The sequence below is a fragment of the Neomonachus schauinslandi genome, chromosome 1 (assembly GCF_002201575.2).
Source record: "Neomonachus schauinslandi chromosome 1, ASM220157v2, whole genome shotgun sequence".
NCBI classification, from domain to species: domain Eukaryota; kingdom Metazoa; phylum Chordata; class Mammalia; order Carnivora; family Phocidae; genus Neomonachus; species Neomonachus schauinslandi.
In genome coordinates this window covers 78,255,266-78,283,065 of record NC_058403.1, presented here as the reverse complement: position 1 = coordinate 78,283,065, position 27,800 = coordinate 78,255,266, and the positions used below count along the sequence as shown (strand labels likewise).

The following is a 27,800-nucleotide window of genomic DNA, read 5'->3' as shown; positions in this document are numbered from 1 at the left end:
GGTCAGGTGATGGCTGCCTTAAGAGAGGTGTTGTGTGTGTGTGTGTGTGTGTATGTGTTTAAGATAGGAGAAACAAGAGCATGTCTGTGTGCTGATAAGCATGATCTTTGAAAGAGGGCTACATATGATGCAGAAGAAAAAGGGGAGATTTTGTAGAAGAATATCCTTAAGTAGATAAGAGTATACAGGACCTAGTGGAACAAATGTTGGGTATTCCAAGTGTTGGGTGCAGCCAATTCATCCGTAGCAACAAGAGGTCATTTGGGCATGAATGCAAGTATGATGAGTAGCTGTGGTACAAAGGTATGTTGTGTGTGTGGTAATTCTATTCTGATAGCTTCCTTTTTCCGTATGAATAAGTAGCAAGTTCATCGAGGGAAGGGGAAGATGAGGGGACTTTTCATGGGGAGAAAGTCAGATAGTCCTCTAGGAAACTGGCAGGTGAATTGACCAGAAAAGTAACATGTGATTGCTAGGAAGCATGAAGGAGCTACTTGCAGTTAGTGATCATGAACTTGAAGTGAAATCGATAAGTATTATTTTGTGATTTTCTTTAGCCATGCAGCTGCATACTTGCAGGTGTAGAGGAGGACAGAGAGTTGGATTTAACCAGGATTAGGGTTTATCCAACATTGTGTGATGAGAGAGGCCAACTGAATGACCGACCATGGAGTTGAAGGGTAGGAAGGGAAGTGAGGACATGAAGGAAGTGGGAGACAGTGAGAAGGTGGTAGGAGCAACCACAGGAAGATAGCTGGAGGTCAATACTAGTTGGGCTAAACTACAAAGATAGGAGCGGGGATTGAGGGTGGTGGTGCCTGAAATCAAGACTGTGGAGTTACTTGTTGAAAATGACAAGATCAGAGATATGACGTTGGGGGTGAGTGGCTAAAGTCGCCATCTTTGGAGTAGAGGAGAACAAAGAACTGAGAGACCAGGGGGCTAGAATGGTTCTGAATGTGGACGTTGATATCCCCAAGAGGCAGGGCAGAAATAGTGTGGGGAGGATTATAGTGAGCCAGGCGCGAAGATATTCAAGGAATGAAGAAGAGTGTCCTGGTGGAGGGGAAATGACTTCACCAAGGTGGGTAGCAGGCAGCATGGTTTGCACGGGGTTGTGTGAGGGTGAAATGAGTTGGTGCATGTGAAGTTCTCAGCACTGAGCACAGGCTCTGCGTGTCTCAGTGCTTAACCCACTGGATTTATTTTTACAGGGCCGGGGTGGGGGGGGCGGATTTCTCTTCATTTTAAGACCTTCTAAGGGGCAGAGCTGTTCACATAGCTCTGTGTGCCCCCGGGAGATGATAAATTCCCTGTCACTCAGTGTACCCAATAGACAAAATGAACATCTGCAGCGACAGGGCTGCCAAGGGGATTCTAGCAACCGAAGGTGATGGGTGTGTGAGTGAGTGTGGGTGTAGCAGTTGAAGGACATGGGGGATGGGGAAGGGTGGTGTCAGAGCTAGCTTCATTCTGTCATTCAGACGTGACTGAGCACGTCCCTCTTCTGGCTCAGAACCTGGCTAGATGTAGAGCGGCCAGAAATAAACCTGAAAGGAACCGTCAGTCTGGGTGGGATATCCCATCTGCAAGCAGATAAATGTCACATAGTGTCCTGAGAGCCAGAACGGGCTCGCTGGAGTCGCGTCGACCTCCGTGGAGTCAAGAAAGTGTTCAGAGTGCAGGGGCACTTAAGCTGGTGCCAGGGACGGTGCGGGTGCTGAGTGGGTGTGACCCCATGTGAACAGGGTAGGAAAGAACATTTCGTCGGGAGGAACTTTCCTTGCAGGGCAGCGAAAGACGAAAGAGCACAGGGCATTTGGAGTGCCATAATTGAGTTAACGCTGAGAAAATCACTCCTCTTGCCTATTTTAGTTTCCCTATCTGTAATTTGGGAGAGCAATGGTACACACAGGGTAGGGCCTGGTGAGAAGCAAATGAAATGATGCATAAAATTTTTGTCACAAGCCCTATTGTGATCCCTTTGGGTGTATTACCTTACTTGATTATGTAAACACTCCTACGAGATCAGCTCTTTTATTATTATTCCCATTTTACAGATAAAGAAGCTGAGTCTTAGAGGGTCGAGTAGCTTGCGGGAGGTCATGTAACTGGTGAGAGACAGTTTGGACTCTTGCCCCGATCTGTCTAATCCCAGAGCTCTGACCCTCAACCCTGAAGCTAGTCAGTGCTGAGCACAGAGCTAGTGCTAAATAAACGGTAGCTGTTATGGTCATGATTGCTAAAGTTTCTCACCCGGAGGATTGAGGACTCTGTTAGAACTTCTGCAGCGGGTTGAAGTTCACCAGGCTGCAATCTCATGAGCAGCAGTGACTGTTTCTGGAAGACTCTCATCACCTACCATAGATGTACATCAACAGTTGCGCTACTTTGTTTCAGCTAGTTGGTTTTTAGAAATCAAGAGCAGGGAGTGGTTGCTCTGTCCTAGGAGGGCAAGTTGTTCTGAGCAGATGTGATTGGAAGGGGGAGGAAGATCTGCGTTAGCTGCACTCCTCTGCTCTCTGGGCACTGAACTCAAACCAAAGTCGCACGGCCCGGCAGCTTACTTACTGGGGGGATGGCAGTGAACCAGCATAAGCAAGAGGCGTCACCTAAAGAGCAGCGGGCTGCCCGCGGTGTTCCTCATGAGGGGGCCAAGAACGAACCTTTTCCATCAGTGATGCCTGAGGAAAGCACAGACCTCTTAAGAGCTGGTGATCCTTCATTCACTCCACAAATAATTATTATCTGCCACGTGCCATATACTCCTCTAGGCCCTGCAGATAGTAGCGAAGAAGGCTGACAAGCTTTCCACGGAAGGAGTTTCCATTTTTAGTAGAGGAGGCAGACGGTAATCAAATAATAATATGAATGCCCGCATAATTGCAAACTCGTGCCACAAAAGTAACATCCATGACTGGGAAAGGGGTAGGGCTCTCAGAGATATTTTCAGACTCTCCCAGAAGTCTGCCCGAGAGCTAGTGCTTTGAACAGATGAGGAGAGCCCTGAGTTTTTGACAAAGATCACCACGACACCTCTCACTTTTGCCCCGTCAGACAGGCCCACGGCCCGCCCACACCTGCCCACCTGTCAGTCTGAACCTCAGGCCTGCCGGGCGGGGGCCTCCCCCTCGGTCGGTCGTGGGAGGGAGCCAGCTGTGGCCACGGTGGCTTTCTCTGCGCTCTGTGAGTGCTGCATCTCTTAGGACAGGCTTGGAGACCAGCCCGACAGCGGGTATCGAGGTGACACACAAGGTATTTTCAGTATTATCCCTAACAGTTTCGCCTTAATTACTCCACTGACATCAGGAGCACAATAAAGGAAGTCAGACTGAGAGATGAGAAGTCCTCTCTCAGCTTGTTCCTCAACTGTTTTCAGGTCTCAATCATGTACATTTTTTCTAGATATTTGGACTTGAGTAACTTTTCGTCACAATGATGTATGCACAGATAACGTTCTCTGTTTCACTTTTTTGTTTTAATATTTGAAGAATTTTTCCCCCGATTGCTACATAAATTCACACACAATTATTTATATATATTATGTTATTACCTTATATATTTTAAATTAATTAATATTGTTATATATGTGTGTGTATGTGTGTATATATATATATATTCTTTCTATCAGGTGGATGTACCCTAGTTTAACTCTTTCCCTTTTGCTGAAGCCTTAGTTGTTAGCCGTAGATTTTCACCAATAGAAATCTCCCAACTGAAAACTATTTTTCTGCTTGCACGTACATATTGCTTTATAAAACTCATTCTTTATCCCACTGGTCCTCTTCCAAACCTCACCACAACTGTGAAAGGTCAGGAGTCCTTTATGTGCGAAGACACCAAAATATGTCCTCTTGTTCTCCTTTCACTTATTTATTGTCTTATTTCCGGCAAGTCAAAAGCTCTTAATTCTATGACCTGGTTACTTTCTAGAAAGGTTAAGTTAATTTCTACTTGCTCCCTCAAAATATACCAATTGTATTATAACCGGGGCAGTAATGAGTATTATCATTTTGAAAACTGCTGCCTCAGGTAAATTCTATAAACTGGCATCTTAACATGCCAGTTGTCCTATTTGGGCTTCTCGCAAGATTCACCATAATTTTATATGTCTGTTAATTATGTTTTCAATTTTGTGATTTGTCCATTCACGAGGAGGGCCTGTTTATTTTGAGAAGCTTTGACTCTCTTTACCCTTTGTGCAGCTGGACTCTTTTTGTCCTTTTAATTACAGCATTTTCTTGGAGACAAGTGGGAGTTTTCATGCAAGTGACTCTATCAAAGTTTTCTTTTACTATTTTTCTACATTCCGTCAGAAGAGCTGACAAACATAGAATTCTGTTTTCACGCTTTCTAAAATTATATTTTTATAATCTTTTTTCCAACACTAAGAGTAATGCATATACATTTTAGAAATTTTGGAATATACAAGAAACTGTAAAACATGAAAACATTCATTATTTTACCATCCAGGCTTACCTTATTTTGTTTTGTTTCTAGTCCTTTCTCTTTTTTACATGTACATTGAAGAAAAAAATTTTTGGATTTGATTAGAATATTATTTACAACTATATACAACTTTTGCAACTTATTTTTTTCCAGTTAGCATTATACTGATTGAAATTTCACATATCATAAAGTGTTCTTTGATAATAAATAATCGTCTAGAGTGTATTCAGGGATGATCTGAATCTTCTCTCCCCAAATTACTATTTGTGTGACCAGCGACTGAACAATCCTTTCTTCCTAGATTGGTCTGTGGTGCCTGCTTTATCCTTCTAGCATGTTCTTATCTAGTATCAGGCTATTTCTATGCCTTCTCTGCTATTCACGACCCTGAGCACAGCACCTATAATGGACTCTTGTCTCTGTGTTTCTTTTTCTGAGCTCTCCAGGCTTCCTGGATTGAGCTGTAGTGGAAGCCAGGAAACTTGCAGAGGGGCCTGTCTGCCTTGTTAATATTTAACCCTGCCCCTGCTGGAAACCAGCTCTTACCTCCTCTTTGGTTTTTTTTGTTTTTGTTTTTTTGGCCTTTGCAGATGTTTTTTGATCATCCAGAGAAAAATGAGCCTTGGCCTCCAGACCCAATAAAGCAAACATTCCTCCCATGGAGAATAGCACTGGTTCCTAAGGACATGAAGGGCCTGCAGCCCCAGGGGGATTAGCCAAAAGTGGTAAGGAACACCTGGAGGCATGGGCTATGGGGGCAGCGAAAGGGTACATTCCTAATTAAAAAATGGGGTGGTAGAGTGTGCTGGCCAGGAGTCACAGAGTCTCGAGGTCTGACTACAGCTTCGCTGTTGTCTTCAAGTATTTGTTTAGTTCTGATTCAGTGGGGGGTGGGGGATAGGTGGTTTGCCTGTGTCTATAAACGGTAAGTGTGAGATTTGAAGTTATTCTGTGATTCAGCCCACCCTTTTTGAACACCGACTTTGTTCCAAGCCCTGCCTTTGGTACTGGGCATGTAGTGATGAGTAAACCAGGGCAGGAACCTTACTTTGAGATTTTCTTTCTGTTGCTTCAGGGTTGCCTTGTTCTTTATAGGTGACAATGTGGGTGGTACTGGATTCTTCTAGAAGCCCAGTGGGGGTAGTAAGGATTTATTGATATAGTAGCATCAGTTCAGTAATGCTTTATTGAAAACCCAGTCTATTTCGGGGACTGTGCCGGATGCTGGGGTTTCAGGCATGAGCCAGGAGGAGTTCCCCTCTAGCAGGGTCCGCAGGAAAAGCGAGCCTTGCTAAACATTAGAGATGAAGGGGGAGTGGGTGCTCCATGGGAGGCCGGAAGCAGAAAGTTAACCCTGTCTGGTTGCCAGGCAAGTGGACAAGGGAGAGACGACAGCAGTGCAAAGGCCCAGAGGCTAAGACATCTGGAAAATCCAAAGCTTGATATGTTTTCCCAAAGAATTAGGGGAGAAAAATTTACTACTCCTTTCCTTCCGTTTGGGCTGCTTAGAGGGAACCTCCTCGGTCCCTGTCTCTTTAGAGAAGTTGAAGAGGGGATAAAGGGTCTTGGAGCTCTCTGTTGTCTATGAGCAGAAGCTCCAGCCAGAGAGTAGACTTGGAGCCTCAACAGAGGGTGGTGTCAGGACACCTGGGGAGCCCCAAGGTGAGCTTTCAGATGAGTGTCCCAGGGCCATGACCTTGAAGGCTAAGGCTGTCTTAAAGTGGCAGGACTCTTGTGCAGGGCTCTTTGGAGGACCTCGTCTTTTCTGGGACCCTCAACCTTGGAGGATAGGTGCTGGCAGGAAGGTGACCACCATCCCCTTCCGAGCCTTAACGGTGAATCGGGTCCCGCCTCCTTATCTCCTGTCTCATTCACACATACACAAGGAAAGTTAAGTCCCAACTCTTAACTGCACCACTTCCAAATCACTCGTGCAACTTTGGAGATCAAATAAATAAGTAATAAATCGATAGATATAAAACCTCAGTTTTTTCAACTATAAATGGAGCCAATACAATTTGCTCTGCTTACGTGACAGGGTTATTCTGGGTCTCGTAAGGCTGTTACTGTGAAGGGGCCGCCTGAGGGGAAAACAGTGCCCGAGGGTGAGGGCTGGGGCATGCCCATGGCCAAGGGGGTTTTTTCTGGGATTGCCTGGCTGAGTGACTTGTTCCTGCAGAGCCCCTAATTTCTGAGTCCTGTTTGGTCAATGCTGACTTTTCACTGTCTTTTAATACAGATGCCTTTTAGTGCCAAGACCATGAACTTTTAGAGTCAGACAGACCTAGGTTGGAATCCGGTTCTGGCACTGACTACCTGTTGACCTTGGAGAAGCCCTGTAACTCTGCTAAGCCTCAGTGTTTTCATTTTCTCCAGTGGGGCTGTGGATACTATGCCACAGTGTTGCAGTGAATACGAAATCCGACATTGCAGCTAAAGAGCCTACCATCTTGTAGGCACTTCTTAAATGCTCCATTCCCTTCTTCTTGAGTTCTTTAGCTCTCATAGCCATGGGATCAGTTTTCTGACCTGCCACAAAACCCCCTCCCCCATTTCACGACCACACATTTGAATTTTTCTCCCTCTGTGTACATTCCTTCACTTCCCACACTTCCGCAGCTCAAGGCAAGCGCCCATTCTCCCCAGAGCCACCCGTTCCTGAAGTCCGGGGTGGTGAGAAGCACGATTTGGTCTGCCCATAGATTCCAGGAATGGTCTGGATGTCACTTACATTAAAGAGTCTCAGATGAGGACGTGAGCTCGGGTTGATGAGTCATGGCCAGTGTTCCACTCTGCCATCTCTCCCTGTCCCGCACTGCCTCCACATGACCTCCAGCCAAAGGGGCTACTCTCTGGTCTCTGTTCAGAACACTTCCTGTGCCTTTGCAATGACTTAGTTCAAATACCATTTCTGCTGGTCATCCCAGAACTCCATGAGTGAGAGATTATTCTATAGAAAACCTAGGTAGAGACAGGTTTAGTGACTTGTCCAAAGTCACCAAGAATGGGGGGGAAACCCAGGTTTTGTGAATACCTAGTCCAGTACTTTTACCCCTTGTCCCGGATATCCTTAGCACTGGGCTCCATAGGAAGGAACTATGGATCCCTAGTGGGTTAGCAAAACCCCAGGGGTGATTGCTTAGACTCACTACGGTAAATAAACCCAGTTATTTAAGAAAGAATTTAATGTTTTCCAGAAGATGCAGACATTGTTTGAGTTCAAAGTACTTCCATCTTCCATTCAGTTACGCAATAAATTCTGAGAAAACAAAGTAGGGCTTTACTCAGATATAAAGGGGACTATGAGGCTCTATTTTTGTAATAAAATCCATTTGCCAGAACGTTCAGCAGTTCTGTGAATGCTAATGCTGAAAAGGACATGGATTATGGAATCAAGTGCTCTTGGATTTGAACTTTAGTGCTACCGTTTACTCAGCTTTGTGATCCTAGGCACTTCTCTTAACCTCTCAGAGCCTTAGGCTGCTAATCTATAGATACGGAGATTGTAACACCTTCCTGGCTAGTGATGGTCAGGCCTCTCTGCACAGCTCAGGGGATGCCCTTCCTACTAGACTATCATGTACATACATGGTGCCGGCTGGGGCTGTACGTGGCGGGGCCCTGGTCTATGGAGAAATTAGGTGAAATAACATCTTACTTGATGCATCTTTGTTTTTAATCTCCTTAATTTGTCACGTGTCTGCTGTCTTACCAAGATTTCCTCTCCTTTACCATGAGATGAGGCAGCTTCCTGCCACTTGATAGTACTCTTGCAGGGCACTCTGTGAAGCCAGGTGTTATGCTATAAGCTAACTACTGGTTTTCTTCTCAAGCAGGAGTCCAACATCACAACCCTTAGAGAGATGCGTCACAGGTCTATGGCACTGTCTGTGGACAGAGGTCTGGCAATTTTAAAAGGATGCTGGGCCCCTTAGGATTTTAGGGAGTTTGGATTCTTGTGAGGTAGACCAGTCATCCTGCTCTTCCTTTTTCCTCCTAGTTTTCTCCTAGTTTTTCAAGTATGCATGTGTTCATTGAACACATAGCATAAGGCCCCAGGAGTCCAGTGGTGTGTAAGCTGTGGTTCCTGACCTCACCAAGCTCAGGGTGCAGTCAGGGAGCTAGACCAAGACAACACAAAACTAAGAGTTAGGGTGTAAAAAGGAATGGCAGGAGAATACAGAAAGTGTTCATGGCTCAGAGAGGAAAAGGGGAGTGTCTGAGGACTGCCGTCTACATTCAAAGCCCAAACCGAGGCCGAATGTTTACTTCAAGTTGTTGCAGGCTGCAGGCCTGGTGGGAAGTAGACCAAAGGCTGGAAGTGAGTCTCCTCACTCTGAATCCATTGCCCAGCTCATCACTCCACCTCTTGCCTGTCACTACTTTTAGATTTTGTTCACATCGGGTTTTTTTTGTTTTTTTGGTTTTTGTCTTTTGTTTTTTTTTGCCTCATCCTACCTTTTCTAGGCTTGTTTTCTGCTCAGAACAGAGTGGCTGCCCTGAACACATCTTTCATTATGATTCACACCAACCTGAAGAAAAAGTTCAGCTGCTGCGTGCTGGCCTTTCTCCTGTTTGCAGTCATCTGTGTGTGGAAGGAGAAGAAGAAAGGGAGTTACTATGATTCCCTTAAGTTGGAAACCAAGGAATTCCAGCTGTTGAGAGGTCTGGAGAAACAGGCTGTGACTTCCAGCAGCACCCAGAATTCCCCCAGGGGCCGCCAGGCCCTCAGCAGTCCCCGGGGCCCAGCCAAGGCCAAGCCTCAGGTCTCCTTCCAGGTGTGGAACAAGGACAGCTCTTCCAAAAACCTCGTCCCCAGGCTGCAGAAGATCTGGAGGAATTATCTGAATATGAACAAGTACAAAGTGTCCTATAAGGGGCCAGGGCCCGGTGTCAAGTTCAGCGCAGAGGCCCTGCACTGCCACCTCCGGGACCATGTGAACGTCTCCATGGTAGAGGCCACAGATTTTCCCTTCAACACCTCTGAATGGGAGGGTTTCCTGCCCAAAGAGAACATCAGGACCAAGGCTGGGCCATGGGGCAGGTGTGCTGTTGTCTCATCAGCCGGATCGCTGAAGTCCTCCCAGCTGGGCCGAGAAATAGGTGGGTTCTGGGGTGTTAGGGCTGCTCCTCTGGGGCCGAGTGTGTGGTTGGGACTAGAAAGGAGCAGCCCAAGTAGGGCTTGTGACCTCGCACAGTGGGCCCACTGCAGAGTTTTGCAGCCTTCTCGCGTGACTGAGAGGTACCCCGGGGGCAGCCGAACGGGTGGGGATCCATCCAGGCTCCTGGCATCTTTATCAGTGAGAACAGCTTTGCTTTTCTCTGTTTTAAATAGTGCTGTTCTGGGGTGCCTGGGTGGCTCAGTTGGTTGGGCGACTGCCTTCAGCTCGGGTCGTGATCCCGGGGTTCTGGGATCGAGCCCCATATCGGGCTCCCTGCTCAGCGGGAAGCCTGCTTCTCCCTCTCCCCCTGCTCGTGCTCTCTCTCTCTGTATCTCTGTGTCTCAAATGAATAAATAAAATCTTTGAAAAAGAATAGTGCTGTTCTACAGAAGATATTGTTGGAAAAGTGAGTTCTGCCGCTACCGATAGGCACCACACTGGAACTGACTTCTAAAAATAATAGAAGCACTGATTTCTCCGATCTCTTCTGGTCCTGAAATTCTGTAATTTTACTGGCTAGTTGAGGATTAATTGTCTCTCTTGGCTTTAACTACCTGAATAATTTTCAGCCTTTCTGTTTGAGGATCATTAATTAGAGTAGGAATTCTTAACTTGGGGACTGTGGACCAACTTTAGGGGGTTCACGAATCCCTAAAGCTGTGTGCAAAATCCCTGTGGATTAGGTGTGCATACAGTGTGTGTGTGTGTGTGTGTGTGTGTGGTAAGTCAGTCTGTACATTTTTCCAGAGAAAAAGTCCATAGCTTCCAGTCGATTATTCTCAGAGGTGTCTGTGACCCAAAAAAGGCTAAAAGTCACCGGTCAGAATATATCAACTTGCTTTTTTTTTTTAAATCCTTCACAGTTAATAAAGATGGAAGGTCTGTCCATGTTTGTAAACATGTGTACAACACAAAGCTTAGGGCTTTGGGCTTAGGGCTCCCTAGTTCCCTTATTTTGAGAGAATGTGTTTTCCATTATTGTGAAATGAATCAGGCTAAAGGAAGCATAGCACAGAAAGCCTTGCTCTTCTTGCAGGCTCTGGAAGGTACTGGAGCAGGTGAGGTCATACGTCTCCTGTTTTATTCCCTTCCTGTGACTGCCAGGAGAAAGGGTCTGAAACCAAGCACAGGCTCTCAAAGGAAGAACAGGAGAGGAGACCCAAATTGGATTCTCTGGAGCAGGAAGAAGTGGTGAGATCACATTCTGTGCCTTCCCAAATAGGCAACACTCACTAATAAAGGCTGCCAAGATAACTGGCCCTGCCCCAACTTTTGCTTTTGCCTTTTTGGTTTCTTTTGGACTTTGTTTTCTAGAAGCTCAGTGTGACTGGTTTTTGTTCACCCATAATGTAACTAAATTCCCTTCTTTCTTCCTGATTTTTGCTCTATAATGGTAATGTTTCGAATATCCCAGGGGCTAGCGGATCCTCTTCTTCATGTAAACTCATCACTGACAGCCTGGCCAGAACTGGGTTACAGTTTCCGGCAGAGCCCGATACTTCTATGAATCAGAACTACAATCTTGATGCACTCCGTGAAAGTTTGGAGTGATTTACGCACACAGTAAAATAAACTTTTTCTGTAGACTACAGTTAGAATTTCAAGTATGTATTTCCCTAGAAAGACTTTGCTCTTGAGATGTAACGAACATTGCATGTTGGACTTCCAGTGTTCTGCCCTTTCAATAGGGCATTCTCCTGGGCATTTAGTCTAACAAATGTTTTAAGGAATTCATTCATTCTTGTATTCATTCATGGAGCTTTCAACCTCATGGAGCAGGAGCTTAGAATACAAAGGGGAAGGAGACTGGGAAGGCCCTTTGCTGAAGGCCCTTTGCTGAAGGCCTGGGAGTATCAGGCAGCATGACAGGCCCACAGCCTTTCCACTATACCTGGAATTTGTCCCGCTTATTGCTGACTATTGAGCGTATTGGATGGCTTTAAATTGTTTGCTCTTACAAATTGTACTGCTAACAGGGTTTTTGCGCAGATGACTTAACTGCCTAAAGGGGAAATATCCACAGCCATGGGGCTAGACCAAAGTAAGATAAGTTTTGTGGCTCTTTTTTGTCCATTGCAAAATTTTTTACTGGAGGGATTGTAATAATGTACTGTGTCTCCAGCAGTCCCTCAAGCCAGCCAGCGGTGGGCACGGCCATTTTCAATTATTTTTGATACATGTACCCGTAAGGTATCTTAGATTGGCTTGAGTTTTCATGTCAAACAATAGCATATTTGTAAAACATTATGACCGACAGGCGTAATGCTTATCGAGCACGTGCTGTGAGCCTAGTGCGCCTTGCCTTTGAATCCTTCCAGGAATTCTGTGATATGGGGACAATTATTGTTCCCAGTGAACGGGCGAGCTAAATGTTGAGTCTCAGAGATCATACAACTGGTGAATAGTGGACTGGGACTTGAAACCAGGGCCTTCGACTCCAAGGCCCACATGCTCATCCCCTCTGCTCTTGGCGCCTGTGGTTGTTGCTTTATAATAAAATTTCTGGTGTGATGAATCCCTTGTCAGGTTAAAAAAAAATCCCGTGATATTCTTGCTTCCTTGCTCTCCTACAGGGAAGGAGAAGCGCATTCTGAGTTGAGGCAAAAGCAAGAAGCAAAGGCTGCGTGGGGGAAAAGTGCAGAGTGTGTTGGGCTGGGATGTGGCACCCTGCAGGGTGAAGGGGGCTGAGGAGTAAGGCCAGAAAGGTAGGCAGGGGTCAGCTCCTACAGAAAGTTGACAGTCACAATCGAGACTTTGGGTTTCATTCTTTAAGCCAGGAGTCCTAGAAGGAATTTGAGTGAGCAGGTAATGGGATCATGTGTGTTTTGGAGAGATTTCTCATTTCTCTGAACCCCCTTGTCTATGGGGACTGCTATGTAATCTATTATTAGGGATTACTGCCACTTCCGGGTGAGAAGTGCCAGGCCTGTTTGAGCGGTGATCATGGTGGTGGAAAGAACGAGTTTGATTTGAGAAGAGACAGAAATTGGTGTCTAACTAGAAATGACCTTGAGTGACAGGTGGGAGCCGGGGTTTCTAGCCTGGAAGCGGGCGATCTCATATTACGGGGGAGCATGCTTCTGGAGGAGGACAGGTGTGTGTCGGAGGTGCTGAATCTGAAGTATTTGTGGATTTCCCTGAGTAGATATCTATGCGGTTGGGTATTTGATTCCAGGGAAGGGTCAGGCGGGAGGAGATGAGATTGAGGAATCATTTGTCCCGAGGTGACAGTTGCAGTCCAGGCTGAGGAGAAAGCCTAGGGAAAGTGTACATTTAAGAGACAGGGAAAAGCACAGGGAAGGCAGAGACATTCAGAAGGCCGGTGAGAAGGCCCAGGGAGAAGCAGGTGTTTGCCATATGATGGAAGGCAAGGGGAGTGGAGTTTGGGCAGAGTTGGGGCAGATGGAGTTCTTGTGCAGAGTGAGGACTGAGAAGACATCCTTGGGTTGTGGAGCTCAGAAAGTATGATTGTTTATATCAGGGGTCAGTGAACATTTCCTGTGAAGGGCCAGACAGCAAATACTTTTGGTTTTGAGGCCATACAGTGTCTCTCACAGGTCCTCAGCTCGGCTGTCTTCGTGCAAAAGCAAACTAGACCATAGTAAATGAATGGGCCTGGCTATGTTTCAGTAAAACTTTATTTACAAAAACAGAGAACAGGCCAGATTTGTCCTTCAGGCCATAATTTCCCGGCCCGGATCTATATTATATCAAGTTTACCTAACCAGGACCAGAATATAGCCTTCCAAATATGATTATATGATTTATTAAGCTACTTTGAAAATATAAAAAAAGCTTGGTCTAAATTGTGATAAAATTTCTTTCATAACAATTTCCAGCTACTTAGAGTCACCATACCCAGAGGCAGTGGATTTGGGCGTATTGATGAACTCACTAAGGAGCCGATTCTGTTGAGTAGTCTAGGCATGCAGTTGTATCCTGTGCATATCATGGCGCATTTATTTCTGCATTTTCTAATTTGTGTCTTTTCCTGTCCTCTAATTCTAAGTTCAACCAAAGTGGTGGCCCCTGTTTTCTGCAGCCTGCCCCTTGCAAAGGCTCGTTTGCTGGGCTCCTGGGAGCTGTGGATTTTTCCTGGTGACTTCCTGGAGGCCCATTTGATTTCAGAACTTCTTCCACCTTCAATAGCAAAGGACAGTTTGGCCAACAAGGATGCTCTCCTCTTTCTTTATGAACTTAGTGGCCTGTTTGAAAGTTTTCTTCTTTGACTGATTTTTTTTTTTTCTTCTTAGAATAAAGTCCAAATTTCATACCTGGCTTCCACAGCCTGTGTGGCCTGGTTCCTGCCAGCTTTTGTAGCTACGTCTTTTCTTTCTCTTGCCCTCACGCACTTGTCTCCAGCCTCACTTGTCTCCAGCTGAGTCCTTATTGCCCTTGGGGTCCCGACAGTGCCGCATCCTCTGGCTGGAATATACTTCCCTGAACCCTTCCCGTGCTCTGCCCTCCTTGGGGTTCAGCTCCGAGGCGTGTCCTGAATCATTACTCTCTCCAGAGGAGATTCCCTCAGCGTCTCTGTCACACCGCTTAGTTTATTTGTGCCATAGCATCAGCCACAGTCTGTCATTATCTCAAGTGTTGGTGGTTGTATTTATTGGCTCCCTCCTTGCTGTAGATTGCAAAATCTCTGAGAGCAAGGACCTTGTCTTTCTTGTTCACGGCCATTGTCTCCGGCACCTAGAACTGTGCTTGATGGGGAGGAGGGGCTTAATCAGGATTTGTTGAGTGAACAAAAGCATTTTCTTTTCTTATGGTCAATACCAAGGATGGATCGTCAGCCTCCAGTGCTGGGTGTTCTCCATTACGCCTCCCAACCCACGCTCGTCCCTTTTCTGTTGGACTCTGTGCCCGGGGAAATTGAATTTGGGACTGTGTCAACTGGGCTTCCTGGCCCTCTGGCTTTTATTTGGGTCTGGACAACAGAAGTGCTGCTCCAAAACTGAGAAGGAGGAGAGTGAAGTCGGGGTGTCTGTCCCCCCAGCTCTCTCCTTGCAGAATACCCACGGGCTGCTGCTTTCCCTTGGCTCAAAGTTCAGCCCCTTTCAAGCAGCCTCTCTGTCTGAGGTCTGCTCTCTCTCTCTCTCTCTTCCCTCAGGCCAAGAAGTCAGAGGGAAGGAGGAAAGAGCAGATGGGGTATTGATTCCCTTCTTGCCGGCTGGACGTTAGCAGGAGCCGTGTTCCCCTCAGGGCCACCACTCCCGACAGGTGGCCATCTTCAGTTCAGGGCCCCTGCTCTTCTGGCCACATCAGATGTGGGGGGTTGTAGGGGCCGCTTCTGCAGCCCACCCCAGGGTATTGGCCATTCCTTGTTGATTTCTTGAAATCCTACCTACAACGTTGTAAATAGTCCTTTTATTCAGTGACTTTTCTTCTCAGTGACTCCATCTGCCTTTGTCATGTTGTGGTGCTGGGATGCCCACACTAATAATTTGCTCACCTGTGAAATGGGGGAGCTGACCGAGTGACGTTTCTGATGGATCTGCGTTTCTGGTGTGATTACTGCTGGGTCACTTTTGCAGACAGTGACTGATACTGACAAACGTGTTGCAATCTGAGTTGTGTAAAGGTGTGCCTTCTGCCCTATTTGAAGTTCAGGGTGCCTGCCCTGTAAGCTGATAAAGTTTGGACTCTGCACATCTCATGTAATTTTCAAACCATCTTGATGAAATTTGCCCTAGGATTGAGACAGGGTTGTTTTTGTGACTAGATGGTATGTCTAGATTCCTGAGGTTCAAAACATATGTTAGAAATGAAAGAAAGAGGGAGGCTTTCATCCCTTAATTCTGTGAGTATTCTTTTTTCAGATCATCTTGTATTGAGCCACCCCAAATAAAGTTCCCACAGGGAGGGAAATAGAACAACAGAAAATTGGGCTGACCTCCAAACCTTGTGCAGATTTCAGTGGTGATCCTCAAACCTGCTTGATCAAGTCAGGTTGGGATGAGCTCCTAGGAGGTTGGCTCAAGGTTGAGATAGATCTTAAAAGTCATTAGTTCTCTCCCCCAGAAGATTGGTCAGTGCCACATAGAGAAACTTCTCCAAGTCTTCCAAACTCTGCTGAAACAGCTACGGTCACAGGGAACTAGAGCCAGGGAGTGAATGGATTTTTAAAAACATGGTCTGTTTGATCTTGCCTGGATTTAGGACATTGTTTCTGGCAAAGAGTTTTTCTTTTTCGATAGAAAATGTGGGATTCAATTTTGATCTATGACCTCCTTTTCCACCTCTGCCACCACCCAGGCTTGTGACCCATCCTGGGCCTCAGGTTCCTAATAGCACACTTAGGGAGTTGTCTTGGAAACCATAGTAAATCCCTCCGATTTGCTGAGCACTGCAAACTTCTCAGAGTGCTGTGAGGACTTTGCACTTGTGGGTGATACCGAGCTTATGGTAGCATCTTCCTTTTTCTGACAGGGATGGAAGTATGACCTACTGGTAATACCAAGAGAATATTTGGGTTGCTCCTTTGGTGGCTGGGATAGCTATTCCACATGAGGTAGCACACCAGCCCTGGTCACCTCTCTGCCGTGTTAAGGCACACTGGAGACATGGAAGGGATTTCAGGGATGCCCGGTATGAGCCTTGTTAGCTTCTGCAGTGGCCAGGCGGACGGTCGGTCATCTCTGTCTACAAACTGTGCCAGGTTGCCCCATACAAATATGATCCTTTTCCCCTCTGATGGGGATCATGATGGGATAAAGACTGAGAAGTATGATTCTCTTGCCCCTCCCCTTCTTCCTGCCCTTTCTCCCTCTAGAACTTCCTCTTTTTCTGCATGTTGCTGGCGCTCATCACCTCTTTTCTGTTTCCTTGTGGTTTATAGACGATCATGACGCAGTCCTGAGGTTTAATGGGGCGCCCACAGCCAGTTTCCAACAAGATGTGGGCACGAAAACCACCATTCGCCTGATGAACTCTCAGGTAAAATTTCTTCTGTGCAGATCTGGAGTGAGAGAAGGACCACAGTGTGGGCTCTAATGTAGACCCCACTTGCTGGGAGCACATCAGAGCCACCAAGTTAATTAAGTCCCGTGACCTTCCTGAGTCCTGGAGTCCAAGACCCAAAGTGGGGATGTGTTCATGATAAAGCCCCTGTGGCATTAGGTGGCATTAACAGAGGTGTCCAGTGCCCTGAGAAAGGAGAGTTCTGCTGTCCCCATAGCTGCCAGGTTTTATCGGGAATATTGCATGAGGGACAACATGGCAGAGAATATCAGAGTGAGGGATGCTGGGGAACGTAAGTGAAGCAATGAATGTGGGCGTGTTTGATAAGCTGTAAAATAGTATACAAGTATCGTAACACATCATCACTAGATGATGATGTGTTACATGGCGCTCAAATTCACGTATTGCCTCATGAATTCCCCTAGAGAATTAGTTTCCTGAAGTATTTCCAGGTGGTATACACTGATTTCTCAAAACTAATGGGGACTTGAGAAATACCCTTGCCACAAAGTTCTGTTAATAGATTTTAATTTGTGGTAAAAAACAAACAAACAAAAACAAAACTGGATGACACATATATCAAAACTAGCGTGAGAGGTCTGCAAACCCATTCACCTCACTCACGACCATCGATGTTTATTGTTTTCTGCATAAACACATAAACCTCAGGTGTTTTTATGTCAATGTATAATCTCTGTACATTGCCTAGGACTCCATGGGCATGGAGCACACCCTGGGAGTGAACATAAGTGCCCTTTCAGTACTGTTCCAATACACCTGCATTTCTCCACTCCTCTGCCATAAGGCTCCACTTCCGTTTCTCTCAGATCTCTTCACTGCTTGCCCCTCAGGAACTCACCAGCTGGGCAGAAGCTGCTTCTTGCATGGTCTTCTTTCCATCTGAGGCCCACAGTGCTAGGAACCTTTGTATGAAGGAACTTGGATTGATCAACTTAACTTCTTTGCAAGTGGCTGCCATCTTGTTTTCTGTTCTTTCTCAAATCCCTTGATGATGATATCACTTTCTGTCATTGTAATATCCTCAGTGGACTCTATGTGCTTTCAATTCCTATTTATTATTCAACCTTATATTTTGGGCTTTTATATTACTTTTATTATAAACTCTAAGAGGGCAGATTAAAAGAAATAGATTGGTCAGCAAGAGACTCTCTGGAGGACATGGCACCAGAGCTAGACTTTGAAATATGGGCGGGATTTGGAGAAATAGTAATAGGGAGGCATTCTAAGAAGTGGTATTGGCAGGACAGAGACACATGGGAAATGAGGGAGATATCCAAACAGGTCTGGCTGGTGTGGGGGTGGGGATGGATTTGTGTTGCCCTATAGAGGGAGATGAGGCTGGAGCTTCATGGCTGCTTGGACTCTGGCAAGTCTAGAAAATAAGGCAGAGGAGGTGGGATGAGCTTTCCCTTCTTTCTCCTTTTCCTTCTCGTGCCCCAGAGAAATCCTGGAGCTGGAGAGCACCTCAAGAAGTGCTACAGTGTAACCTCTATTTCTGAATCCACCTTTGCCTCCCTCCCCCCAACCCTTTCACAAATATGGACAGGACTGAGTAGAATGTGGTAGTCAATACATAGATCTGCAGTCAGCCTGCCTAGGGTTGAAACCCTGGCTCTGTCTCTTAATAGCTAAATGATCTTGCTTCAGTTACTTATGCCTCCATTTGTTCATGCGTGGAGAGGGGAGAATAGCAGTACCTTCTCTACAGCACAGGGTTGTTAGGAGGAGTGAGCGAGAAGACCATGCAGAGCAGCTAGTACCCGGCACGTACGTCAGTGGAGGATAGCTACTCTTACGTTCATGTGGGCCGACGCTGAGATGGATTTGGGGGATACAGTGGGGAGCCCGGCAGGCTGGGCCCCTTCGCGGGCCACCACCTACGGCTACAGTCAATCCTCACGCAGAGAGATAGATAGTTGCAACGGAGAACTACAAGGGACAGGATCAAGGTGCTCCCAGAGCCCATATCAGGGACGTCAGGAGCCTGGAGGAGATGAGACAGCCGTGTAGGCGTGGAGAATGAGAAGGGCTAGGGTCTCTCCTGAAGAGACAACAGCCTAGGTGAGGCCACGTGTGGGAGGGGGCAGGCCAGGGCCCCGGGGGCAGGGGGGTGCATGGGGGTGTGGTGAACACGGAGGCTGAAGGTAAGGAGGAGCCACATCCTGGCACCGTGGTCAGGAGATATTCTCTGTGGCACGACCAGACTCGCACTCTGCAAACATTGCTGGCGTCCATCTGCTCAGAGGCCCTGTGGCCCCTGGAGAGACACAGTTAGGAGGCTCTTGTGGGGAAAGACTGGCAGTTGCTGCAGACGAGAAATGAGGGTGAATGTGAGAACGGCCTGCATCCGACAGCTATTTGGCATGTGTGGACCAGAGGCGTTCTTGGGGCTGCGGCGAGGGGTGAAGGGAGAGGGGCCGCCAGTGCTACTGCGTTGCTGGCTCTTGTGGCTGGCCAGCTGGAGCACCTGGTATTGCAAGTGCTTGAAGACGTTTTGGGTTGTGTGGGCTGGGGTCAGACGGAGGGCGGGATAAAAACTGTGGTTCTGGAGAGCGTTGATCTGAGCTGCCTGTGGATACCTGTGAAGAGATGTCAAGTAGGCAGCTGTACAGAGGGGGCTGGAGTTCCGCGGAGAGCTCTGCGCTGGGGGGCAGAATTTGCCAGTCATCTGTATCTGAGGCAGTGAGACGGCGGGGCCGAATGAGAGCACGAGAGACAGCGTGTAGACAGAAATTCTCCTCAGGGGCTTTGGGTAACAAACACAGGAAAAGGGGGTAGTCAGCACCGAGGTGAGGCCAAAAAGCACTGTTCTCTCTTCGGCAAGAGGGAGGCCACCCGTGACCTCCGGCAGCAGCTGCCTGGGAGAGCCGCGGAGCCAGAAGCCACACTGGGGCGTAGGGTCAGGAGTGCGTGCCACAATGAATGGGAAGAATGAGGAAGGCCAGTGCGGGTAGTTCTTTCAAGAAGGCTAGCTCTGAAGGGCAGAAGAGCAGTAGGGCAAGAGCCATAGAGTCAAGGGTTCCAGGGCCTGTTTCTGTTCTTTTCATTTTTTTTAGATCGCAGAGAATTGAGTAAGTTTGAAAGTCAGTGGGAAGACAGTCACAAGAGGGCACATACTGTATGTGTGTACCTACGTGAGGTTCCTGGAGGAGTCTGATTCATAGACAGAAAAGTAGAACGGTGGTTTCCGGGGCCTGGGGGTGGTGAGGAATTATCGTTTAATGTTTAGAGAGTTCCAGTTTGGGTAGATGAGGAAGTTCTGGACATGTATGGTGGTGGTGGTTGTATAACAGCATGAATGTACTTAATGCCACTGAGCTGTACCCTTCAAAATGGTGGATATGGTACACTTTCTGTTATGTGTGTTTTACCACCATAACATTTTTTTTTAAGTCAACGAGGAGAAACCAGTTGATAGAGGGAGAAACTGAATATACGGAAGAGAAGGGACAAAAAGTAAGTGATGGGGAGGAGGGATTGATCTAAAGCCCCACCGAGGATCAAGCCCCACAGGAGGGAAGTCAGAAGGGAAGAAGGCTAGGAAAGGTGTAGCTGGAGGCCATTTGAAGTGGAAGGATGAAAGGGCTGCTATTTTCTCCGCAGAGTAGGATGTAGAGAAAGGGAGGCTTTTTGTCAGGAGGCTGATGGGAAGAGGGGTTTCTGTAGAGGAGGTTTGAGCAAAGAAGGCTTGGCGTGAGGAGAGCAGAGGAAGGAGCCAGCCAGAGGAACGGAGCAGGATTTCCAGGCCGTGCGGACCACTTTGGGGCTGGAGAGCGTGACTTCAGAAAGAATGGGTATGACCTCCAGATTGGTATGTGGCAGCAATCGAGAAGAGGGAGCATGGAGGAGCCCTAAAAAATCTCTTGGGTTTGGGAGGCTACCCCCTTCTTAGGCATCTTTTCCAGGTGGTGAGTGAAGAGGTGAATCTCCATCCTGCAAAGATTTCATTTAAGGCCATGGTAGGTTTGCCTAAGCAGCTCTCTTCCAGATTGGGGAGAGAAAGCCCACGTCCTGTGCATGGCAACAGGGTGTCCTGATTGGACTTCAACCGGAACATTCTCAGATCACTCCCGGGGGCTTATCCTGAGACCATAGCTGGTGCCGCTTGTTCAATACTTCTTCTGTCTGAGGCCCATACGTACCTTATCTCATGGGACCTTTAGGGCAATGCTGTGAGGTGTGATTACCAACCACCGTTTTCTGTGAGGACACCAAGGTTTAAAGAGTCTGAGTGACTTGCTCAGGGGAGGGCAGAAAGGACTCGAGAGAGGTGGGATTTGGATGGAGGTTGGTTTGCCAATTTTCTGGAAGTGTTTGTATAGAACTGGTATTTCTCTTTTTTTGAATGTTTGGTAGAGTTGCCAGGAAAGCCTTCTAGGCCTATAATTTACCTTGTGGGAAGTTTTTTAGCTACAAATTCAATTTCTTTAATAGATTTAGGACTGTTCGTGTTGCCTGTTCCTTTCTGATCAAGCTTTGGCAGTTCGTGTCCTTCAAGGAATTTGTTCATTTCTTCTAAGTCATTGTATTTATTGGCATAATGTTCATAATACGCCCTCATTATCTTTTTGTAAAAGATTTACTTATTTCCCTCATCATCCTTTTAAATGTCTGTAGAATCTGACGTGATGTCTGATGTGATAGGACATCCTTTGTGGTGATTCAAGCAGTACTGGAATTCACAGAGCTTAAAAGGACTTTGAAGATCAACAAGCCATGAATTCATTCCAGAAGTTCCTATTTAATCACCTGCCCTGTGCCAGCCTCTATGTAGGGAGCTGGAATTGAGCAGCCCACAACAGCAGTAAAACAGAGACAGACATGCTCCCTGCCCTTGTGGAGCCCAGGGTCTCCTCGGGTCATTTCATTTTCCAAGCGACACAACCCAGGCCTGGGAAGAGAAGGTGGCCTGCACAATGCCCAGAGGGTAATGGCAGGCCCAGGGCAGGATGAAGGCCTCCTCACAGCTGGGTTAGGCTCCTCCCTGGCTCTCTGCTGGCACCTTCCCAGTCCACACCTCTCACTCCCATCATCCTAGTTGCCCATCTCACTTGTTGCCTAGCTCTGCCACCGTGACGTCTGGTCTCCGAGAGGAGGTGTGTTTGTCTGTTTTGTTCACTCATATGCCCATGTGCCAGGACCAGTGCCCATTGCATAGTAAATGTGCAATAAATATTTGTTGAATGAAGTACAGTCTAGAGAACCTTCTGCTCACTCAGTGGACTGCCTCCAAACTTCTCCAAATTCTTTAAAAAAAATTTTTGAACTTGTTATTTGGAAATACTTTAATACTTTCAGAAAAGTTGCAATAATGTCTAATACAAAGAGTGCCCGTATACTCTTTATCCAGATGCACTTACTATTTTTTCATTTTACCCCATTGCTGTATTATCTGCTCGTTCATTCTTTGTAATATTTTTTCATTTGAGAATAAGTTGTATATATTGTAGACATTAATTCCTAAATACTTATTATGGGCAGAAACTTTATGTCCCCACCCCCAGCCCCAATTCATATGTTGAAGCTCTAACCTTCAATGTGATTGTATTTGGAAATGGGGTCTTTGGGAGATAAATATAGTTAGATGAGGTCTTGAGTGTGAGTCCCCCCGTGATGTGTCTGCTATGTGAGGAAGGCGGCCATCTACAAGCCAAGACGAGCACCCTCACCAGGAACCAAATGTGCGGGCACCTTGACCTTGGACTTCTCAGCCTCCAGAACCATAAGAAGTAAATGTCTGTTGTTTAAGCCACCCAGTCTATGGTATTTTGTCATAGCAGCCTGAGCTAAGATTTTTTGGTTCTGAGAGGAGGAGTTTTACTATGACAAAACCCTAACAATGTGGAGTAACTTTGGAACTGGGTAATTGGTAGAAGCTGGAGTTTTGAAGGACATGCTAGAATATAGACGCTAAAGGAAATTCTGGTGAGGGCTCAAAAAGAGTAGAGGAAAGCTGGAAAGAGAGCTTCTGTCTTTTTAGAGAATATGTAAATAATTGTGAACAGAATGTTGGCGGAAATATGGATAACAAAGGCCCTTCTGGTGAGGTCTCACATGGAAATGAGGAACATGTTCTTGAACAATGGAGAGTGATCTTTGTTATGAAGTGACAGAGATTTTGGCTGAACTGAGTTCTAGTGTTCTGTGGGAGGTAGAACTTGTGAGCAAAGAAATTGGATGATTTACCTGAGGTGATTTCTAAGCAAAGTGTTGAAGGACTGGCTTGGTTTCTCCTGACTGCATTTAGTGAGATGTGAGAAAAGAGAAATGAATTAAAAAAGGAATTGTTTAGCGAAAAGGAAACAAAGATCTGGAAAATTCTCGGCTTATCTATATGGCAAAAAAATGAGAAAGCTTGTTCTGAAGAGAAAACGAAGGGGTGGCCCCAAAAGCCATTTGATAAGGAGATCAGCAACGGTGTGAACCACAGACCTACTCAGCCTTCCCAGCAGAAGCACTGTCAGCTTGAGCTGAAGGGCACAGATACAGGACAAAGTAGGGGAAGGCTGTATGCCTCTTAGGTCCCATAGGACAGGACTGTAGAGCTCTTGGGCTATGATTGGGTATTGTTCTTCATGACAGGAAAAGCATGATCCCAAAGGTGATTCAGAAATCACCAAGGTTGCATCCTTGGTTTCAAAGGTGGGAAGGGGGCCTTGGTTTTAATAGGCTGGATGGTAGCTGCTCAGGGCCTTGGGGGTGTGACTGCGGCCTGGCAGAGCCACAGAGGTGGGACCGCTACCCCCGTGGGTCCAGAGGGCACAGCATTGAAACAAAGAGGATTCTTTTCAAGCCTTAACATCTAGTGGTATTTACTTTTCTAGGTTTTGGACTTTCTTGGGACCTGTCACCTCTTTTTTCCTTCCGATTTCTCCCTTTTGGAATGGGAATGCCTATCTTATGCCATCCCACCACTATATTTCGGAAGTACATACTTTTCTGGTTTCATAGGTTCACAGCTGGAGAAGAGTTTTGCTTTAGGATGAACTGTCTCACTCTTACCTGCTTTAGATAATATTCACATGAGACTTAGGACTTCAGTTGATGCTGGAATGAGTTGAGACATTGGGGAGGTTGGGTGGAATTAATCTATTTTGCATGTGAGAAGGATGTGATTTTGGAGGATGCAGGGGCAGACTCTTATGGACTGAATGTGTCTCCCCTGAATTCATATGCTGAAGCCCTAACCTCCAGTGCAGTGGTATTTGGCAATGGGGCCTTTGGGAAATGACTAGATGTAGAAGAGGTCTCGAGGGTGGGGCCTCTCTGATGGGATTAGTGCCCTCATAAGAAGAGAGAAAGAGACCAGAGCTCACTTTCTCTCAATGAGAACATGAGAAGTGCCCTCATAAGAAGAGAGAAAGAGACCAGATCTCACTTTCTCTCATGAGGACATGAGAAGGCAACCATCTGTAAGCAAGGAGTGGGGGGCTCTCACTGGGGAGCCAAGTATGCTGGTGCCTTGATCTTGGACTTCCCAGCCTCTGGAACTATGAGAAATAAATGTCTGCTGCTTAAGGCACTCAGTTTCTGGTATTTTGTTACAGTAGCCCCTGAATAGACTGAGTTAATACACACCCTAGGCTGTGTTTCCTAAGAATTTCCAGTACTGTCTTACGCAACCGAAGTACAGTTATCAACCTCATACATTTATGCTGATAACGTAGTTTAATCTGTCTGAAATGCTAGATGGATCTGTTTGCTAACTGACCTAATAATATCTTTTATGACATATATATTTTTTTTCTTTCTGTACAAGATCTAGTCCAGGATCAGGTAGTGCATTTAGTTGCTGTGCCCGTCTTGTCTCCTTTCATCTGGAATATTTCCATAGCCTTTCTTTGTCTTTTAAGGCACTGGCATTTTTGAAGAATAAAGTCCTTCTTCAAAAAAATAAATAATTTGGGGTTTGTCCGATGCTTACTCAATATTAAATTCAGTTCATACCTTCCTGGCTGGGATGTTGGGTGCTCCTAAGAGCCTCCAATGTCTGTCTGCCCCTCAGCTGATTTTAATTTTGATCACCTGGATAAGGTATTGTTTGATTTCTCCACTTTTATAGTTATTATCTTTCCCTTATAGTCTATGGGTGAACACTTTAATACTGTGCCACCATTCTGCTCCTCACCAAAATCTCCTCCTATATTTAGCATTCCTGGCTCACTTTTGCCTGAACCAGTCTTTACTAGGATGGTTGTAAAATGGTGGTCTTCTCACTATAGCTCCCCCTGCTCTGTGTCATTGGGTTGGTGCTCAGAGTTCTACTGTGAGCGAGAGCCCTTCCTTCTCCCCCATTTATTTCCTCCCTCCCTCCCCTCCTTTCTTTCTCCATTTATTATTGGTAAGAACTCATGGATTCCTGTTTCTTCAATGGTTTGTAATTCATCACTGTTCTGAATTACTTTGGCGTTCAAATTGTCTTACATTTGGCCAGTGGGAGTTCCTTGAAGCTGGCTCTCATCATTTTTTTTTTTTTAACACTCTGGTATCTTCTGGCATAACAGGATATTCCAGTTAATTTTTTTCTTATCTGTCACATTTTAAATGTTTCATCTTTATTAGTTTTATCCGAATGTATGAATACACAGTGTTCTGGATCAGAGACAGATTTCTTATTTAATACTTTACAGTAGATAATGAATGTGCTAGTCCCTCTTTGCCCAAGCTCCTCCTCCCAGGGCAATGCCCTGAGAGCCAGATCAATTATCCTACATGCCTAGCCAGATACCCCATAGGGAAGGGACAGAAAGTGTCTCCCCCCGCCCCGCTGTGACACACACACCACTTATAAAGGCAGGAGGTGGCTGTCCTCTACCCCTTCTAAAAGGGCCCCCTTCTTACTCCAGCCCTTTAGAATATAAACACACTCAGATGTGAAACTAGGGATGTCTGTCAGTTCCCGGGCTTCTTTCCTCCTGCTCCAGCCTTCCTGGCCTCTTAGCATATCTCTATATTAACCTTGAGATGTCATCTGGGCTATAACCGTTTGGCTTCTTGGGGAGATAAGAGAAGTTTTATTAGGTTTTGAACCAGAGCAGAGCAATTAACTAGACAAATAGCTACAGAGTTTATTCTGATGGTATATGAAGAGTTCAGTAGGAGTCCAGGGCTTTTTGCAGGAGCACTGAGGTATCGAGGAAAGTTTTATGGATTTTGGAGCTTGGGCAAAGAGGGACTAGCACATTCATTACCTACTGTAAAGTATTAAATAAGAAGTCTGTCTCTGATCCAGAACACTGTGTATACATACATTTCCTCATACTAACCTACCTTAGCTCTGGCATATGTCATTTTTTCCAAGGAGTCTTGGCTCTTTTAAGTAAAAGTCGATATTAGAAACCAAGCTCTGGGTGCTAGGTGGTTCATGCCTACCGAGGTATCTTTGCTTCTTGGCCCTTAGAGTAGGGAGAGCTAGGAAATGGAGCACGTATATACTCATGTGTATACCTGTACACACACGGTACACATACCCGCACATTCATGCACTTACTATATACGTATATACGCCTGCGGGCGTGCATAGACACGTGCGTATACATGCCGGTATGCCTGTTTTAGAAATGACAGGCCCCGACCGGGTTCATTCTGTCCACATCAGGTATCCCTTGCCTTCCGCATTCTGTATTTGCATTCCCCCTTCTCTCACAGTGAGAATCCTGCTTCTAACACCTTCACCCGTTTATTTATTTGCTCTCATTGGTAACGCCCCTAAGACAGTTTGAAATTGCTTTGCACATCTCTCCATACAGCAAGCCCACCAGAGAGAGTTCAGGCTGGGTTTGCAGTTTTCCCCCACACCCTGCCCGAGACTGAGGTTATGTGGTCACATAATGTATCCCGAAGTTACCTGGATTCGTCCTTCTGTTTCTCTCCACTGAGATTGTTGAATTCATTTGAAATTCAGTTGTATCCATTTTGTTTCAGTTTTCGGGTTTTCTTTTCCTTCTTTTTAAATTATGCAGAATATTAACATGTTCCCCAAATTCAAAACTATCCAGAAAGGCATACCCAGAGAAGTGTTAACCCCCCCCTAAATTCCTGCCACGCGGTTCCATCGCCACCCTTGGTAGGTAGCCACCTGCACTGTGTTCTGATTTGTCCTTCTGTGTTTGTGTTGGTCAAGATACATAGATGTACATATGCTTTCTCAATTCCCCTTGTTTCTCACACAGAATGTAGTGCAGTGGGCTCTATCTACTCTTTTGTACTGTTTTCCCCCAGTATCTTCTCGAAATCACTCCCTATCAGCTCGTAGAGATCTTCCTCCTTCTTTGTCATAGCTGCATAGTACTCCTTGGTAGCTAAGTTTCAGTAGCTTATTCTCGTAACCTCTTCTGCTTGGACATTTAAGCAGTTTCCAACATTACTTCTTCTTACACTTCATGGTTCTTTTGATGACTTCCTAGAATGCCAGGTAGAATTACAGGCCCCTCTGATTTGGGGTTTGTGGTGGCCTTCCACTTGAGGTGCCCTTCTCTCTGTTAGAGCACCTGCATCCTGTCCAGGTCCGCTTTACCGTGGTCCGGACTTCATTTTTCATATCTACTCAGGACCTCGACCACCTCTTGTTTGTCTTCCTATAGCACTAACTAGCCTTGGAACTCTGGCAAAATCTGGCACTAGAACACAGACTCTTTTGTCATCCCTTACTGTTTTGAATGAAAGTTGTCTGGTACAGTGGGAAGAGATCAGAAAGGCCTTGATTTGTATCCTAGCTCTGTCCCTTCCTCGCTGTGTGATCCTGGGCCCGTTCGGTAACTTCTTAGAGCTTCCTTTTCATGCCCTGTTCGGGCCTGGGGAATATTGTGAGGGATAAATGAGAAGACATAGACTTGTTGTGTGAGTTTAACAAAGCAACTAAGTCTAGACTCTACAGTTACCAGTATCTACACACACAAACACACACACGGGGTATATTAGTTTCCTACGCCTGCCATAACAAAATACCACAGATGGGGTGGCTTATACAACAGAGATTTATTTTCTCACAATTCTGGAGGCCAGAGGTACAAGATCAAGGTGCCATCAAGGTTGGTTTCTGATAAGGGCTCTCTTCCTGGCCTGTGGATGGCCACCTTCTCTCTACATCTTCACATGGCCTTTCCCCCGTGCACATGTGGAGAGAGAGATCTTTGGTGTCTCTTCCTTTTATTATAAAGATAGCAATCTTATCATATTAGGGACCCATCCTTGTGACCTCATTTA

General features: G+C 46.1%; 1 protein-coding gene across 7 annotated transcripts in view; it reads left to right on the top strand.

Annotated features, from left to right (window-relative positions):
- Positions 1-27,800, top strand: part of ST6GAL1 (ST6 beta-galactoside alpha-2,6-sialyltransferase 1) — a 118,231-nt gene that overhangs the window by 80,010 nt on the left and 10,421 nt on the right. For 4 of the 7 annotated variants that reach the window (XM_021692413.1, XM_021692412.1, XM_021692415.1 and 1 more), the window contains 3 exons: positions 5,040-5,174; positions 8,917-9,552; positions 16,453-16,550. In XM_021692413.1, coding sequence (XP_021548088.1) covers positions 8,967-9,552; positions 16,453-16,550 — 684 coding nt within the window. In that variant the 5' untranslated portion in view covers positions 5,040-5,174; positions 8,917-8,966. The remainder of the gene's footprint in view (positions 1-5,039; positions 5,175-8,916; positions 9,553-16,452; positions 16,551-27,800) is intronic. The other 3 variants (XM_021692418.1, XM_021692419.1, XM_021692417.1) reach the window with 2 other exon arrangements.